This window comes from Cibotium barometz, chromosome 36 (genome assembly GCF_041138505.1).
Source record: "Cibotium barometz isolate CiBa-2024 chromosome 36, ASM4113850v1, whole genome shotgun sequence".
NCBI lineage: Eukaryota > Viridiplantae > Streptophyta > Polypodiopsida > Cyatheales > Cibotiaceae > Cibotium > Cibotium barometz.
The window spans coordinates 15,483,605-15,501,708 of NC_141081.1; the positions used below are offsets into that span (position 1 = coordinate 15,483,605).

General features: G+C 41.5%; 2 protein-coding genes across 2 annotated transcripts; one reads left to right on the forward strand and one right to left on the reverse strand.

The window, feature by feature from the left end:
- Positions 1 to 2,914: 2,914 nt before the first annotated feature.
- On the forward strand, positions 2,915 to 5,209 carry LOC147617531 (uncharacterized). The gene is made up of 7 exons (XM_086775457.1): positions 2,915 to 3,161; positions 3,253 to 3,437; positions 3,515 to 3,714; positions 3,855 to 4,075; positions 4,170 to 4,285; positions 4,367 to 4,917; positions 5,005 to 5,209. The coding sequence occupies exons 1-7, from the start codon at positions 3,152 to 3,154 to the stop codon at positions 5,207 to 5,209; spliced, it is 1,488 nt and encodes a 495-aa protein (XP_086631583.1). The 5' UTR covers positions 2,915 to 3,151.
- Positions 5,210 to 15,857: 10,648 nt separating this feature from the next.
- On the reverse strand, positions 15,858 to 17,325 carry LOC147617532 (uncharacterized). The gene is made up of 2 exons (XM_086775422.1): positions 17,063 to 17,325; positions 15,858 to 16,970 (listed from the first exon to the last, which is right to left on the reverse strand). Exons 1-2 carry the CDS (start codon positions 17,226 to 17,228, stop codon positions 15,931 to 15,933), a joined length of 1,206 nt encoding a protein of 401 aa, XP_086631548.1. The 5' UTR covers positions 17,229 to 17,325; the 3' UTR covers positions 15,858 to 15,930.
- Between the last annotated feature and the right edge of the window lie 779 nt (positions 17,326 to 18,104).

An 18,104-nucleotide genomic window follows, 5' to 3' on the forward strand; every position in this document is an offset into this window, starting at 1 on the left:
TGCCCGACAAGGGAGGCTGGCCCAAATTGGTACGATCGAAACAAGAGGTGTTCCATGTATCTACAAGCTATTGTTGATAGTGACATGAAGTTCCTTGATGTTTTTGCTGGCTGGCTTAGGTCTAGCAACGACCACATGATCATTAGGAATTCTTCCTTTCAGCAAGCCACTGAGCAAGGCATATTGCTCAATGGCCCTTGCTTTGTCGATGGGGACTTCAGCATCCGCGAGTACATCATAGGCGATGGGGGCTATGTGTTAAAGCTTTGGCTCTTGATCCCCTATGAGTCTCCTTCCAATGATGCTTTATGGACATGGGACACACAGATAGAAGGATGATTTACATAAACTGAATTACATAAAGTAAAGTTTGATACAAACTGAACTTTGAATTATGCAAACTGAATTCTGGTTTACGTAATGTGAAGGCCATAAACTGTTTTTGAATTACATCAACTGAATTCTATAACAAAAATCGTGCCAATGAACTAAATGCTAAAATGTACGCTTTCTTCCATATGCAAAATGTTGCATGATTAGTAGATTAAATCTCATTCGTTTCCCTTGCATTTGCAAATCTAGAGCCCCTCCACACCACCACAGTCAAGAGTTTGACTGCACTAGCAATCTCAAAGAGTGTGGCATTGCTCTATCTTTCAATAGTAGCTTCGCTCATGTGCAATAATGCACACATTCTCCTCAAACTCTTGCTTGCTTATTTCAACAAGATCATTCTCTAGATCAAGCTTGCGACTCTCAACCTCTGTTCGTGCAACATCCATCCATCTTGATGAAACAATCTACCGATTGCCGGGTGGTTTCCTCAAACTTATTTTTCACCATACTCACTCGGCGCCACTTCTTTCCACTCCTATGGTTCTTTGCTAAAGTTTCGGCCACCTCCTTCTTGTCCTCATTATCATCAGTCCCAGTTGCCATTGCAGAACCATCCTACGTAGACTCATCATGACCACCTTCAAGCCCAGTGTGATCCCTTGCAGGCAACATAGCTAGGATGAGAAGATCTGACACCCAGAACGACAACAAAAAAGACTCAAGGATGGAAGATGAGATGACACGCACAGCAAAAAACAAGCAGGTTCAAATAGTAAACCTATAAAATCTGCTGCAGTGTCGATTAAAGCATCCCCAGGAGCAATCGATCTTTGCACTCCAAAGCGTTCTTCCATTGTAGCATAAAGGTCCTTCTCAAAGGACTTTGGGAGGCCTAGAGCAACAAGTTTGACTCTAAAACGAGTCATGCCCAGAGGGGATAGCACACTTGTAGTTGGCAATAGCTTTGAACGGCTTCCAAAGAAGATTCCAATGGTTTTCGCATTGCATCGGAGTCCTGAGCACACCGACTTTCTCACAAAGGCTGGATATGAAAGGCCACCTACCTTTTTTGGATCTTAACTTACACATGAGAGTGCTAGTGGGCCGTAGTTATAGATATTGGGGTGGTTGCCAGCATGGAGGTTTTTTCCAGCCACGCTGGCAGCTACCAGTAAAAAACATGACGCTGCTTTGAATGCTTTGAATGCGCTGGTTCCACCGCCGCACTTATTCCCTGTAAACGAAACAGAAAGCCCCGAAAAGAAAACAGCCAGCGTAAGAACCCCATGCTCTCTGCAGCAAGCATCTCCAGCGCAAGCTTTTGCAGTGTCTCATCATAGCATGCGCATGAAGTCATCTAGAGTAACCATTCAATGAAAAGCGAGCAGACAGAGCACAACTATCTGTTTCGTCTCAGCAGTCAGCCACGTAAGATGCGCAGATCACAGAGCACCAGCAGGCAACGTGAGCGAACAGGTGTATAAACCAACAGGTGTATAAACCAACAGAGAAGAGAGCGGCCGTAGACAATCCTGCGCAGGCTTCTGACTTGTGGTCGCTCACCTCTTCTCAATAGCATTATCTTGAGTGGGTAAGAAGCAACTACCTGTATTACACCTATTGTCAAGACAAATCTCGATATCCTACTCCACTTCCAGAGTGCGCCTGTTAAAAAGATCATCAAGGCTGCTCACGGCTACAAAAGCCACCATAGCAAACACAGACCTCGCACATTTGCGAGCCGTCAACAAAGGAAGCCCTAGAGCAGCATTCGATTTTTTGCACTTGTATGATGAGAACATTACATTGTAGATATTGTACTTAAGATCATTAACAGCTTGTTTAGCTTATACCTTTAATGTCTCGTGCTTTGATGTCTTTAGTCGATAATTCTGAAGGTGGTGGTTTTGTGCAGAAGAGCAGGAACTGCGAGACATTTTAGCTCATTTAGCAACAATCGATGGGCACCCCTGTTCCCACGCATGGTCTTTTTGATGTTTCCGGAATACAATGGAGACTGGTACACAATGAAAGGTCGAAGTACAAAGTGCAAAGAGAAGCTCGTATTCCATGGGCTCATGTTGGCGATTTTGTGAACAGAGAAGCACAAAATCCTGACTTCCCTACAACGTTTACGAGGTACTCCCACCATCATCGCACACCAGGCTCGCTAATACGGCCATTCAAGGATTCATGGCTTGAGAGCACCAGGTAAGTGTTTATTTTCCATTACCTTATTTAAATGATTAGCATGCAAGGCTTTAGACTTATACCCAATTATCATTGCCAATAGATATTGGTGTGCTTTTGGGACACGTTGTGCTTCCAAACGTGTATGCCATGTGCATGAACAATCGAGTGGAAAAGATGTAGAGTGCAAGAGTAATGTGCATGAAAATGAGCTTGACGATGGGGAGTTACATGGTTGTCCTACCATCAATGAAGACAGCGTAAAAGCCTCTACCAAATTAAATGCCAATTTGATCAAGAAAGAGACTAAGCCAAGGCGGCCACCCAAGGCAGCAGGACAACGCATTCAAGGGTGTCAATGCCATTTCATGGTGAATCGTCTATACTTGGATCCTAGCATCGCAGTTATATCTTATATTAATCCCTTTCACACAAATAAAGAAGATATCATCTGCCATGGGGAGCCTTGTAGGAATGAGGGAAACACCCTTCTTCTCCTCTCTCCATGGATTTCATTGGAAAAAAAAGTTTGGGTTTCTAACTTGTTGTTCAAGGGCTTTACTCCACAACAAGTTTTCGATGCACACATTCAAAGTTTGCATATACGACAAAGCAAAGAGCCCAAATGTCCAATGGTGAGGGATGACTACTTATTGCTCCAAGATATACTCAATATTGAAAGGAAACATGCTATGGAGACATATCAACTACATGATGATGATGCAGAGAGTACAAGGCGATGGTGTACACAAAATGCGGATATGATATTTGTTTACCAGGAGCAAAATCTTCAAGTACAGAAGGAATTCTTTTTAGGGATCCAAACCCCATGGCAAAGAGAGATTTGTGACAAGTTCGGAAATGGAAATTTGTTGGCTATGGACTCCACATTTGGAACGAACAAGTACAAGGTATGCTTCAATTCTTGTCTGTTTTCTGCCGTGTTCAAGTCAAGGTACTTGTACTTACTATACCTAAAATGATGTAGTTCCATTTGTATACAATTCTCGTATTTGACACACATCGCAATGGCATCCCAATTGCGTGGGTTCTTGCCTCAAGTGCCACCTTTGAGGCTGTGCGATATTGGTTGACAAAGTTTCGAGATCGCATGCTTGATCACCATAAATCGTGGCAGCCAAATGCTTTCATGGTGGATGATGCGGAGAGGGAAATTAATGCACTGAGGTAATTTTCCTAACATAATGCATGGTGCTTGGTCAATGCTTTATGACCATTGCTTGGATTTGTACCCTCAATACTTGGATTTGTACTCTCAGGGTCGTTTTCAATTTGCCGGTGTACTTGTGCTTATGGCATGTACATAGGTGTTGGCTAAAACACCTCATTCGAAAGGTGAAAGATTGGCCAACACGTGCGGCCATGTTTCGGATGCTTGGTAACATCATGAATATGCGGGGAGGGTCCTCGTCTTCATATGAGCTCACCAAGGATGAAGCTAGGGAAATGATATGCAAGTTCAAGGAAGATTTTCAAAGTGAGAAGGAGTTCCTCCACTACTTTGAAATGCAGTGGCAGCCTAAAATAGGTGACTATGAGCTATTTTTCTTGCTTCAATGTGTTCCCAATGTGTTATGTTCTCTTACGGGTTCATATATGCTTACAAGTCTTCATCATGTTAGACATGTGGGTGCGTGCAACAAGGACATTGCCACATTCCAATCAAGACACGAATGGTGCAATCGAGGCGTACCATGGAGTTTTGAAGTACAGATTTCTAGGATCTTCTAAGAAAATGGTGGGGCGTCGAGTGGATTAGCTTCTTTACAAGCTAACCACAGCTTGTGTACCTCATTATTGGTACATACAAGTTGTGAAGGAAGGGGGATTTAAGAGAAACAATGCCATTGAGAAGGTAGTGGAGAGCTCGCATGAACGAGCTCTCAAAATTCCAGATGATTATGTGTCATTCATTGGTAGCAACATGAAGGCAGATGCTTATGTTCGAAGCCTCTCCAATCCAAACCAAGTGTACACCGTCTACAACTCAGATTGTCAATGGGCATGTTGTACATGCCATTGGTCCGAGCTTGGCAACATATGCAAGCATCAAATCAAGGTGATGCTCATGGCCGGTGTTCAGGAGCAAGGTATGGTGTCACATTGTGTGAGCATGTATGAAGATAGTGCCTTGGAGATGGTCCCGAGGAGACTACTTGAGATTAAGCCTGATGACCTCAACATCGGAGTGCCACTTGAGGATGATGCGAGCTTGGAGGAAGGGCACAATTGTGAGGATGCATCTTCAAAGTCTACACAGAGGTCAAGCTTGAATCATTTACATGACACTTTCCAACAACTTGTGGATTTTGTGCAGGATGATGCCGAGCTTATTCATGAGGCTACCACTAGCATGAAGAAGACACTTGGGCAACTACATACATTGAAAGCACAAAGAGAGGAGGGCATTGAGCTTGCAAAGTCTTTTGTATGAACTAGAGATGGCTTTGGGAATAGCTTGAAGAGAGCAAAGTCTTTCATTGAGAAAGGGATCAATAGGAAGAAGCGCAAAACAATGGATGACAATCAAGTTGGCACCTCCTTCATTAATACAGTTAAGGATAGACGCCCCTCCATGCAAGCCAAATTGGATGCAGGTGCAGTTAAAGAGTCGATGCAAGCAACAATCGAGCTAGATGGCAATGACGCCCAGATTACATGATGGCATCTATATGTATGAATGTATAACCATTGTATCATGAAGCCCATATTACATGAAGGTGGATTTTCAAATCTATATAGGCTCTCTATTGTGATTTACAAATTGTTGTTCTAAGGTTTGGTAATGTACAATGTAGGCTCTCTCTATCTCCCTTGTCTACGTTCTGAAAATTGAAAACTGATCTGAAGCATAAAACTGAAAACTGAAAATGTCAAAATGTCATCAAAAAAGTAGGGTCTTCAAAATGTCATCCAAAACGTAAACCCCATGGCAAAAAGTACATAATGTCATCATAATGTCAAAATGCCATAAATGGAGATAGGCAGCCCTTAAGCTTATGTGTTCTTCCCTAGAATAGGCTCCACAAAAGCGTCATCATTCAAAATCCAAGCCTTCATTCACATGAGGTTGTGAATTTCAATATAAGTAAATTTGAATTTCAATATAAGTAAATTTGAATTTCTCCTTTAATTATAGTAATCATAGGCATATGCTTAACATATACATATGTTTTTTAAGTTTGTTTGGTGGTAGTATAAAAAGTGCATGGTTGAAAAGAAAGACCCTTTTGCACTGAGTCATTGACCTAGTAGATGGGATACCAATATTGTAGTCGACAAACTTGATTATTACGAAACTATTCAAAAAACGTCTTAGGGGTTGGAGTTAGAACATTCAGCTAATCTACCTTTGATGTCAAATGGTTCAAAGGGGTTGGAGTTAGAACATTCAGCTTATTTACCTTTGATGTCAAATGGTTCAAAGGTGGTGTGTGGAGGCATTGAATATCAAAATGGTGGTATGTTATACAAGTGACTCCTCTATCAAATGGTGGTATTTATGAAAATGGTTTGATGCACTAGATATAACATTTCTTATAAGGTTAAAGGTTTAGTTCTCTTCTTGGCATCCTCTTGGAGGGTAGATGTAGGCTTGGTTAAGTGGCGTTGCATCAATGATAAGGCTTAGGTCTTCAATACAAAGGGATTTTGAGGTTAGCGATTTAGTTTATCAAGTATAAAAATGGCCTTTAACATTGTTGTTGATGACTTAGGATTTTGATGATGAAAGTATTTCCCTCACTAACTAAGGTTGGTTAAGAGGGTTTCTTGAGTAGACATTTCATCATGGAGAACTTTGATAGAAAAAGATTGGAACTTTTCTGTTGGTCTCAATTGGATTGGTAGAATAAGATTCTACCTTTATTGCCAAGTCTCAATTCCACCTAATGTTATGTCTGGTGGTTTCTTGGAGGGGCGTGGTTGTTGCCTTAAAGGCTGCCATAACTGACATTTAAAAATAGAAACAATAAACACAAGCTTAAAGCAGAAACTTGCGTTTTTAGAATTGTTTTATTCGCTTAAAACAAAAAGCTTGCTTTTTGCTTTTTAATTGTGATTTAATGCAAGATCAAGTGTTTTAGCAGACATACTTGCTCAACAGAAACTTGCGTTCTTAGAATTGTTTTATTCGCTTAAAACAAAAAGCTTGCTTTTTGCTTTTTAATTGTGATTTAATGCAAGATCAAGTGTTTTAGCAGACATACTTGCTCAACAGATGATGAGAGGTTGATAAGCTTGCCGACTGCAGACGATCGGAGAAAGGTCTGTAAATGGACATCATAAAGATAAGTTGCGCAGGTAGATAGGCTGATAAACGAGGCCTTTACAAATAATCTATGCAAACGAAATGGATAATCAAGACAAGGAGAAGGAATGCAAGATGAATTGAATTTCGCCAAATATTGCGGCCCAATATTTGGCCATAGTTAGATATCGGGGTGGTTGCCAGCGTGGAGGTTTTTTCCAACCATGCTCGCGTGGCCACGCTGGCAGCTACCAGTAAAAAAAATGACGCTGCTTTGAATGCTTTGAATGCGCTGGTTCCACCGCCACACTTATTCCCTGCTGCCACCAACCTCTCACTTATTCTCTATAAACGAAACAGAAATCTACCTCACTATAGCAATATATTTACTGGTAACTATAAACAACATTGAGATGTTATTTCTATTTTGCAACAAATATGAACCTACACTATCATTATGATGCTCATTGTAAAAGACAATTAGCTTCCTTCTCATTTATAGTTCCTCTTGATGCGATTTATCCTTCTTCATCAACCACCTTTTTGATGAATCATGTACTCCTTTAATGCCATCCTCTCCATCCAAATATAAAGATTTCACCTTTAATTTCAGAACCTCCCAATTTCTAGCCATCTTAAAGAATATCCCTTTACAGATTCGCAAGTCTTCATAGTGGAAAAAATGCCATTGTCAGCTGAGCAAATTGATGTTTCGCCTCCACGGAATCAGACTTTTCTTCTTGTGGAGCCTGGGGAATCAGAGTTGAGGCATGAGTTGAGGGCCTTACAGAAAAGAGTAGACGAACTGGAGGCAGACAGACGGCAAAGAAATGAAGAACTTTACAGGCCGCTATTTGCTACCAGAGAATTAGCAATTGTCAGTTTGCTGATGCGTCAGAGAGATAGGCTTGATGAACTTGTCTCCAAAGAGATAGACGCCTAAGGCAAATGAAGTGCAGAAAGATCTCAAATTCACAAATCGCAAGGAATGCAAGGAGACCAAAAAAGCTTTGCTGAAGCAATTTGGAGGAGAGCACACAATGTCGTACTTTCAACTCACTAGAGCCAGCGAGAACAGTGACAAACAAGCGTTCTTTGAGGTCCTTGCAGCTGCAGAGCAAAAGTTTTTGGATGAATATGAATAGGGATTCAAGTATGATGAATCTATCAATGTAAGGGACAGTATGCGAGCACTAAGGTCTGCAAAAAAATTCAAGGATCAAAATGCAGGTCATCTTTTTGACTACAACTACAGGGAGAAAGGGAGAGAGTCTGTGCAACAACAACGCAGGGCATGGAAGGTGCAAGCTTCTGTCTTGTTAGACTTGCAGATTGCTGTGAACAAAGATTGGCTACTAGGAGATCATTTTAAAACCCTTGGGAATCCTAAAAGGGGGACTTTGGCACTAGAAATAGCAAAAAGAATTCAAGAGCTGGAGAATGAATCAGGATTCAACATAAATGAATTGGCTGAACAAATGCCTTAAGACTGTTCATTTGGTGCTTTTCAACAAAAATGTACATCTTGTATATACTTGCATGTCAATCATCAGCGTCAAGGTTCATTGACAGGTGTATGTAGCCTGGTCTTCTTGTGTACCAATTATGCAGATGCATGGTCTCCTTACACTGATATATTGGTCTTCTTGTGTACAAATTAATCATGTGCTTGGACTCCTCACATTGATATATATATCAGTTACTTGAAATGTATGTAGCTTGTTAAGTACAGTTTTTATTCAGTTCCCAATGAAATTAAAAATTTGTGTGAGGCTCTTGATTTTGTCAGCATGGACTCGGTCTACAAGACCTCGCAGCATACCCCCTAACCATTTTAAGTCATGGGCTTTGTCCCCTCGTTCCAATAATCAGTTCAGTCAATTTAAGTTATTGGTTTTTAAAAGTTTCAATAGTAATGTCTTTCCATTGTGTGATTTTTTATTTCTGATTCCTAAGATGCCAGGTTTTTTAGTGTAACAGTGAACATGATCATATGGCATTAATGTGTAATTTAAAGTGTGTTGTATTAAATTACAAGATAATTGTCACAGAGATTAATAAGTGAAAGATAAACTTTTTGCTTAATCAAAATCATGTGTTGGTGGTGTTTTTGGAAGTGACCGATGTCTGGTTGTAAGGGTACTTGGAAGTTAGAATTGGGCATTTTTTGTTAATCACAACTAGTATGCTTCTATTAATCTCATCTTCATTACGTGTATTCATTATTTGCACACTTTTGTGGATCCAAGAGTAGCAGTGCCATGGCATTATAGCTTTTACAGGTGTCGATTTCTTGAAGCTATCACAAGCAACCATTTTGAATAAAATAAGCCGCATGACAAACAAGTGCCTATCTAAGAAGCCTCCAGGGCCTGGGGCTTCGCAAAGATGATCTCAATGTTACAAAAAGATACTAATGGTCTGCATAGGTAAGCATGTGACAATAGGGCACCCCCATCCTGTTTATGGTTTTGTTGGCACTGCCTGGACAATGGAGTGCGTTGTATTGATTCAACTTTGGCCTGCCGAGGGAGGTATTAGCGTTGGTACATTTTTTGGTTCTTTGAGATGGCACTCTCTCACTGGATGATGAGAGTTTCCATAATGGTGCCTCGATCTACTGTCTTTCTTGAGACTGGGACACGTCTCCTAGTTCTAGAGTCCTTGCATGATTTTACTGCGTACTGATTTTACTGGGCATGGATGGTTGGACAAGAGGGTAGCTATGTAGAAAGAAGAGAGCTCCTCTACCTGGCCTTAAGGCTGTCTAAGTGTGCTTGCTGTCTGTGGACTCGATGTTGACAAAGAATGCTGCTAGCCCCTGCATCTCTCTCTCTTGCCGCTGCAGCGGCAATGCAGGGGCAGGGCGGCTCTCAAGATTGGTAACTTCGATGTCCCGCAATGCGAATGCAGACATGACCTTGCAGAGATTGGTGGGCCCATTGGGCAGCGCAAAGGCGATGGTGGTCTTGCAAGGGATAAGCGGGTCTGGCGGGGATGAGGACCATCGTGCCAGTTGTAGAAAGCGCGTGATGTTATGTGAGTGGTAGATACTACCCTTGTCGCCTCCTGACAGGCTGCTCATGTCTTTGGCCTTCACACAATTCGTTCTGGCATTCAAGATGCAAGATGGGCTCGATGGAACGAGAAGGGCGGCATTCGTGGTGTCTTCTTCTTCTTTGGCTCAGAGTCTCACAACAATGTGAGAGGGCTTGTGGATGGCCAATAAACCGGCGGAGATCTGAGATAGAGGCGCTGGGGTGGGCGAGAACGTAGTGATTTACAACTATGTGAAGACGATGGAGGTCGTAATTGTGATGTCACATTTCTTGTGGGATTTTGCCTGACTCAGGCACTAGAGGAAGCCATAGCTTGGGGTAGTATAGGAGGAGAATGTGGGTGCAAGACAGCCATTTAGAAGGCTATGGAGGATTTGGAAGAAAGGAATACGAATGAGAACAAACAGGAACAGCGAGGAGCTTGATCTGGACAAGTAGGGAATCTGATGAGAAATGATCTTGATATACAATGTGCTCAGTGCTCACTGTGTTTACGCCCACTTTGTGGATCCCCTTTCCCCGAAAACGCACATCCCTTCAAGTAAAATCACTATGCTGTTGCTAATTATGGCCACATGAGCAGTAGCACTTCTAAGGAGGAGGAGGATGGCTTTGTTTGCCATTGCTGCAGCAGCAGAAGCTTTGGATCACGGGACGCCCCCACTTCGCACCTACTTCGACGTTGCGGATTTCTGAACCACAACACCCTCTTGCTTCTGCTGCAGCAATGGCAAACAAAGCCATCCTCCTCCTCCTCAGAAGTGCTGCTGCTCATGTGGCCATAATTAGCAACAGCATAGTGATTTTACTCGAAGGGATGTGCGTTTTCGGGGAAAGGGGATCCACAAAGTGGGCGTAAACACAGTGAGCACTGAGCACATTGTATATCAAGATCATTTCTCATCAGATTCCCTACTTGTCCAGATCAAGCTCCTCGCTGTTCCTGTTTGTTCTCATTCGTATTCCTTTCTTCCAAATCCTCCATAGCCTTCTAAATGGCTGTCTTGCACCCACATTCTCCTCCTATACTACCCCAAGCTATGGCTTCCTCTAGTGTCTGAGTCAGGCGAAATCCCACAAGAAATGTGACATCACAATTACGACCTCCATCGTCTTCACATAGTTGTAAATCACTACGCTCTTGCCCACCCCAGCGCCTCTATCTCAGATCTCCGCCGGTTTATTGGCCATCCACAAGCCCTCTCACATTGTTGTGAGACTCTGAGCCAAAGAAGAAGAAGACACCACGAATGCCGCCCTTCTCGTTCCATCGAGCCCATCTTGCATCTTGAATGCCAGAACGAATTGTGTGAAGGCCAAAGACATGAGCAGCCTGTCAGGAGGCGACAAGGGTAGTATCTACCACTCACATAACATCACGCGCTTTCTACAACTGGCATGATGGCCCTCATCCCCGCCAGACTCGCTTATCCCTTGCAAGACCACCATCGCCTTTGCGCTGCCCAATGGGCCCACCAATCTCTGCAAGGTCATGTCTGCATTCGCATTGCGGGACATCGAAGTTACCAATCTTGAGAGCCGCCCTGCCCCTGCATTGCCGCTGTAGCCGCAAGAGAGAGAGATGCAGGGGCTAGCAGCATTCTTTGTCAAAATCGAGTCCACAGGCAGCAAGCACACTTAGACAGCCTTAAGGCCAGGTAGAGGAGCTCTCTTCTTTCTACACAGCTACCCTCTTGTCCAACCATCCATGCCCAGTAAAATCAGTACGCAGTAAAATCATGCAAGGACTCTAGAACTAGGAGACGTGTCCCAGTCTCAAGAAAGACAGTAGATCGAGGCACCATTATGGAAACTCTCATCATCCAGTGAGAGAGTGCCATCTCAAAGAACCAAAAAATGTACCAACGCTAATACCTCCCTCGGCAGGCCAAAGTTGAATCAATACAACACACTCCATTGTCCAGGCAGTACCAACAAAACCATAAACAAGATGGGGGTGCCCTATTGTCACATGCTTACCTATGCAGACCATTAGTATCTTTTTGTAACATTGAGATCATCTTTGCGAAGCCCCAGGGCCTAGAGGCTTCTTAGATAGGCACTTGTTTGTCATGCGGCTTATTTTATTCAAAATGGTTGCTTGTGATAGCTTCAAGAAATCGACACCTGTAAAAGCTATAATGCCATGGCACTACTACTCTTGGATCCACAAAAGTGTGCAAATAATGAATACACGTAATGAAGATGAGATTAATAGAAGCATACCAGTTGTGATTAACAAAAAATGCCCAATTCTAACTTCCAAGTACCCTTACAACCAGACATCGGTCACTTCCAAAAACACCACCAACACATGATTTTGATTAAGCAAAAAGTTTATCTTTCACTTATTAATCTCTGTGACAATTAGCTTGTAATTTAATACAACACACTTTAAATTACACATTAATGCCATATGATCATGTTCACTGTTACACTAAAAAACCTGGCACCTTAGGAATCAGAAATAAAAAATCACACAATGGAAAGCCTTGACAAAACCATGTACTTTGACACAACCATTCAACGGTGACTCTTGAATATAGCTGATAACATGCTAGTTAATTGAAGCTACTATGACATTACTATTGAAACTTTTAAAAACCAATAACTTAAATTGACTGAACTGATTATTGGAACGAGGGGACAAAGCCCATGACTTAAAATGGTTAGGGGGTATGCTGCGAGGTCTTGTAGACCGAGTCCATGCTGACAAAATCAAGAGCCTCACACAAATTTTTAATTTCATTGGGAACTGAATAAAAACTGTACTTAACAAGCTACATACATTTCAAGTAACTGATATATATATCAATGTGAGGAGTCCAAGCACATGATTAATTTGTACACAAGAAGACCAATATATCAGTGTAAGGAGACCATGCATCTGCATAATTGGTACACAAGAAGACCAGGCTACATACACCTGTCAATGAACCTTGACGCTGATGATTGACATGCAAGTATGTACAAGATGTACATTTTTGTTGAAAAGCACCAAATGAACAGTCTTAAGGCATTTGTTCAGCCAATTCATTTATGTTGAATCCTGATTCATTCTCCAGCTCTTGAATTCTTTTTGCTATTTCTAGTGCCAAAGTCCCCCTTTTAGGATTCCCAAGGGTTTTAAAATGATCTCCTAGTAGCCAATCTTTGTTCACAGCAATCTGCAAGTCTAACAAGACAGAAGCTTGCACCTTCCATGCCCTGCGTTGTTGTTGCACAGACTCTCTCCCTTTCTCCCTGTAGTTGTAGTCAAAAAGATGACCTACATTTTGATCCTTGAATTTTTTTGCAGACCTTAGTGCTCGCATACTGTCCCTTACATTGATAGATTCATCATACTTGAATCCCTCATATTCATATTCATCCAAAAACTTTTGCTCTGCAGCTGCAAGGACCTCAAAGAACGCTTGTTTGTCACTGTTCTCGCTGGCTCTAGCGAGTTGAAAGTACGACATTGTGTGCTCTCCTCCAAACTGCTTCCGAAAAGCTTTTTTGGCCTCCTTGCGTTCCTTGCGATTTGTGAATTTGAGATCTTTCTGCACTTCATTTGCCTTAGCCTCTATCTCTTTGGAGACAAGTTCATCAAGCCTATCTCTCTGACGCATCAGCAAACTGACAATTGCTAATTCTCTGGTAGCAAATAGCGGCCTGTAAAGTTCTTCATTTCTTTGCCGTCTGTCTGCCTCCAGTTCATCTACTCTTTTCTGTAAGGCCCTCAACTCATGCCTCAACTCTGATTCCCCAGGCTCCACAAGAAGAAAAGTCTGATTCCGTGGAGGCGAAACATCAATTTGCTCAGCTGACAATGGCATTTTTCCACTATGAAGACTTGCGAATCTGCACCTTTTGTCCACCTAATGTTATGTCAGGTGGTTTCTTGGAGGGGCGTGGTTGCCTTAAAGGCTGCCATAACTGACATTTAAAAATAGAAACAATAAACACAAGCTTAAAGCAGAAACTTGCGTTTTTAGAATTGTTTTATTCGCTTAAAACAAAAAGCTTGCTTTTTGCTTTTTAATTGTGATTTAATGCAAGATCAAGTGTTTTAGCAGACATACTTGCTCAACAGAAACTTGCGTTTTTAGAATTGTTTTATTCGCTTAAAACAAAAAGCTTGCTTTTTGCTTTTTAATTGTGATTTAATGCAAGATCAAGTGTTTTAGCAAACATACTTGCTCAACAGATGATGAGAGGTTGATAAGCTTGCCGATTGCAGACGATCGGAGAAAGGTCTGTAAATGGACATCATAAAGATAAGTTGTGCAGGTAGATAGGCTGATAAACGAGGCCTTTACAAATAATCTATGCAAACGAAATGGATAATCAAGACAAGGAGAAGGAATGCAAGATGAATTGAATTTCGCCAAATATTGCGGCCCAATATTTGGCCATAGTTAGATATCGGGGTGGTTGCCAACGTGGAGGTTTTTTCCAGCCACGCTCGCGTGGCCACGCTGGCAGCTACCAGTAAAAAAAATGACGCTGCTTTGAATGCTTTGAATGCGCTGGTTCCACCGCCGCACTTATTCCCTGCTGCCACCAACCTCTCACTTATTCCCTGTAAACGAAACAGAAATCTACCTCACTATAGCAATATATTTACTGGTAACTATAAACAACATTAAGATGTTATTTCTATTTTGCAACAAATATGAACCTACACTATCATTATGATGCTCATTGTAAAAGACAATTAGCTTCCTTCTCATTTATAGTTCCTCTTGATGCGATTTATCCTTCTCCATCAACCACCTTTTTGATGAATCATGTACTCCTTTAATGCCATCCTCTCCATCCAAATATAAAGATTTCACCTTTAATTTCAGAACCTCCCAATTTCTAGCCATCTTAAAGAATATCCCTTAAACCCAATTGAGACTTGGCAATAAAGGTAGAATCTTATTCTACCAATCCAATTGAGACCAACAAAAAAGTTCCAATCTTTTTCTATCAAAGTTCTCCATGATGAAATGTCTACTCAAGAAACCCTCTTAACCAACCTTAGTTAGTGAGGGAAATACTTTCATCATCAAAATCCTAAGTAATCAACAACAATGTTAAAGGCCATTTTTATACTTGATAAACTAAATCGCTAACCTCAAAATCCCTTTGTATTGAAGACCTAAGCCTTATCATTGATGCAACGCCACTTAACCAAGCCTACATCTACCCTCCAAGAGGATGCCAAGAAGAGAACTAAACCTTTAACCTTATAAGAAATGTTATATCTAGTGCATCAAACCATTTTCATAAATACCACCATTTGATAGAGGAGTCACTTGTATAACATACCACCATTTTGATATTCAATGCCTCCACACACCACCTTTGAACCATTTGACATCAAAGGTAAATAAGCTGAATGTTCTAACTCCAACCCCTTTGAACCATTTGACATCAAAGGTAGATTAGCTGAATGTTCTAACTCCAACCCCTAAGACGTTTTTTGAATAGTTTCGTAATAATCAAGTTTGTCGACTACAATATTGGTATCCCATCTACTAGGTCAATGACTCAGTGCAAAAGGGTCTTTCTTTTCAACCATGCACTTTTTATACTACCACCAAACAAACTTAAAAAACATATGTATATGTTAAGCATATGCCTATGATTACTATAATTAAAGGAGAAATTCAAATTTACTTATATTGAAATTCACAACCTCATGTGAATGAAGGCTTGGATTTTGAACGACGACGCTTTTGTGGAGCCTATTCTAGGGAAGAACACATGAGCTTAAGGGCTGCCTATCTCCATTTATGGCATTTTGACATTATGATGACATTATGTACTTTTTGCCATGGGGTTTACGTTTTGGATGACATTTTGAAGACCCTACTTTTTTGATGACATTTTGACATTTTCAGTTTTCAGTTTTATGCTTCAGATCAGTTTTCAATTTTCAGAACGTAGACAAGGGAGATAGAGAGAGCCTACATTGTACATTACCAAACCTTAGAACAACAATTTGTAAATCACAATAGAGAGCCTATATAGATTTGAAAATCCACCTTCATGTAATATGGGCTTCATGATACAATGGTTATACATTCATACATATAGATGCCATCATGTAATCTGGGCGTCATTGCCATCTAGCTCGATTGTTGCTTGCATCGACTCTTTAACTGCACCTGCATCCAATTTGGCTTGCATGGAGGGGCGTCTATCCTTAACTGTATTAATGAAGGAGGTGCCAACTTGATTGTCATCCATTGTTTTGCGCTTCTTCCTATTGATCCCTTTCTCAATGAAAGACTTTGCTCTCTTCAAGCTATTCCCAAAGCCATCTCTAGTTCGTACAAAAGACTTTGCAAGCTCAATGCCCTCCTCTCTTTGTGCTTTCAATGTATGTAGTTGCCCAAGTGTCTTCTTCATGCTAGTGGTAGCCTCATGAATAAGCTCGGCATCATCCTGCACAAAATCCACAAGTTGTTGGAAAGTGTCATGTAAATGATTCAAGCTTGACCTCTGTGTAGACTTTGAAGATGCATCCTCACAATTGTGCCCTTCCTCCAAGCTCGCATCATCCTCAAGTGGCACTCCGATGTTGAGGTCATCAGGCTTAATCTCAAGTAGTCTCCTCGGGACCATCTCCAAGGCACTATCTTCATACATGCTCACACAATGTGACACCATACCTTGCTCCTGAACACCGGCCATGAGCATCACCTTGATTTGATGCTTGCATATGTTGCCAAGCTCGGACCAATGGCATGTACAACATGCCCATTGACAATCTGAGTTGTAGACGGTGTACACTTGGTTTGGATTGGAGAGGCTTCGAACATAAGCATCTGCCTTCATGTTGCTACCAATGAATGACACATAATCATCTGGAATTTTGAGAGCTCGTTCATGCGAGCTCTCCACTACCTTCTCAATGGCATTGTTTCTCTTAAATCCCTCTTCCTTCACAACTTGTATGTACCAATAATGAGGTACACAAGCTGTGGTTAGCTTGTAAAGAAGCCAATCCACTCGACGCCCCACCATTTTCTTAGAAGATCCTAGAAATCTGTACTTCAAAACTCCATGGTACGCCTCGATTGCACCATTCGTGTCTTGATTGGAATGTGGCAATGTCCTTGTCGCACGCACCCACATGTCTAACATGATGAAGACTTGTAAGCATATATGACCATAAGAGAACATAACACATTGGGAACACATTGAAGCAAGAAAAATAGCTCATAGTCACCTATTTTAGGCTGCCACTGCATTTCAAAGTAGTGGAGGAACTCCTTCTCACTTTGAAAATCTTCCTTGAACTTGCATATCATTTCCCTAGCTTCATCCTTGGTGAGCTCATATGAAGACGAGGACCCTCCCCGCATATTCATGATGTTACCAAGCATCCAAAACATGGCCGCACGTGTTGGCCAATCTTTCACCTTTCGAATGAGGTGTTTTAGCCAACACCTACGTACATGCCATAAGCACAAGTACACCGGCAAATTGAAAACGACCCTGAGAGTACAAATCCAAGTATTGAGGGTACAAATCCAAGCAATGGTCATAAAGCATTGACCAAGCACCATGCATTATGTTAGGAAAATTACCTCAGTGCATCAATTTCCCTCTCCGCATAATCCACCATGAAAGCATTTGGCTGCCACAATTTATGGTGATCAAGCATGCGATCTCGAAACTTTGTCAACCAATATCGCACAGCCTCATAGGTGGCACTTGAGGCAAGAAGCCACGCAATTGGGATGCCATTGCGATGTGTGTCAAATACGAGAATTGTATACAAATGAAACTACATCATTTTAGGTATAGTAAGTACAAGTACCTTGACTTGAACACGGCAGAAAACAGACAAGAATTGAAGCATACCTTGTACTTGTTCGTTCCAAATGTGGAGTCCATAGCCAACAAATTTCCATTTCCGAACTTGTCACAAATCTCTCTTTGCCATGGGGTTTGGATCCCTAAAAAGAATTCCTTCTGTACTTGAAGATTTTGCTCCTGGTAAACAAATATCATATCCGCATTTTGTGTACACCATCGCCTTGTACTCTCTGCATCATCATCATGTAGTTGATATGTCTCCATAGCATGTTTCCTTTCAATATTGAGTATATCTTGGAGCAATAAGTAGTCATCCCTCACCATTGGACATTTGGGCTCTTTGCTTTGTCGTATATGCAAACTTTGAATGTGTGCATCGAAAACTTGTTGTGGAGTAAAGCCCTTGAACAACAAGTTAGAAACCCAAACTTTTTTTTCCAATGAAATCC

Coding starts and splice junctions, on each gene's coding strand:
- LOC147617532 (XM_086775422.1), bottom strand. CDS start 17,228: ATGTTTTGGATGCTTGGTAACATCATGAATATGCGGGGAGGGTCCTCG. Junction 16,971..17,062: donor GCAGTGGCAGCCTAAAATAG/GTGACTATGAGC, acceptor TCATCATGTTAG/ACATGTGGGTGCGTGCGACA.
- LOC147617531 (XM_086775457.1), top strand. Junction 3,438..3,514: donor TTGGAACGAACAAGTACAAG/GTATGCTTCAAT, acceptor AAAATGATGTAG/TTCCATTTGTATACAATTCT. Junction 4,076..4,169: donor GCAGTGGCAGCCTAAAATAG/GTGACTATGAGC, acceptor TCATCATGTTAG/ACATGTGGGTGCGTGCAACA.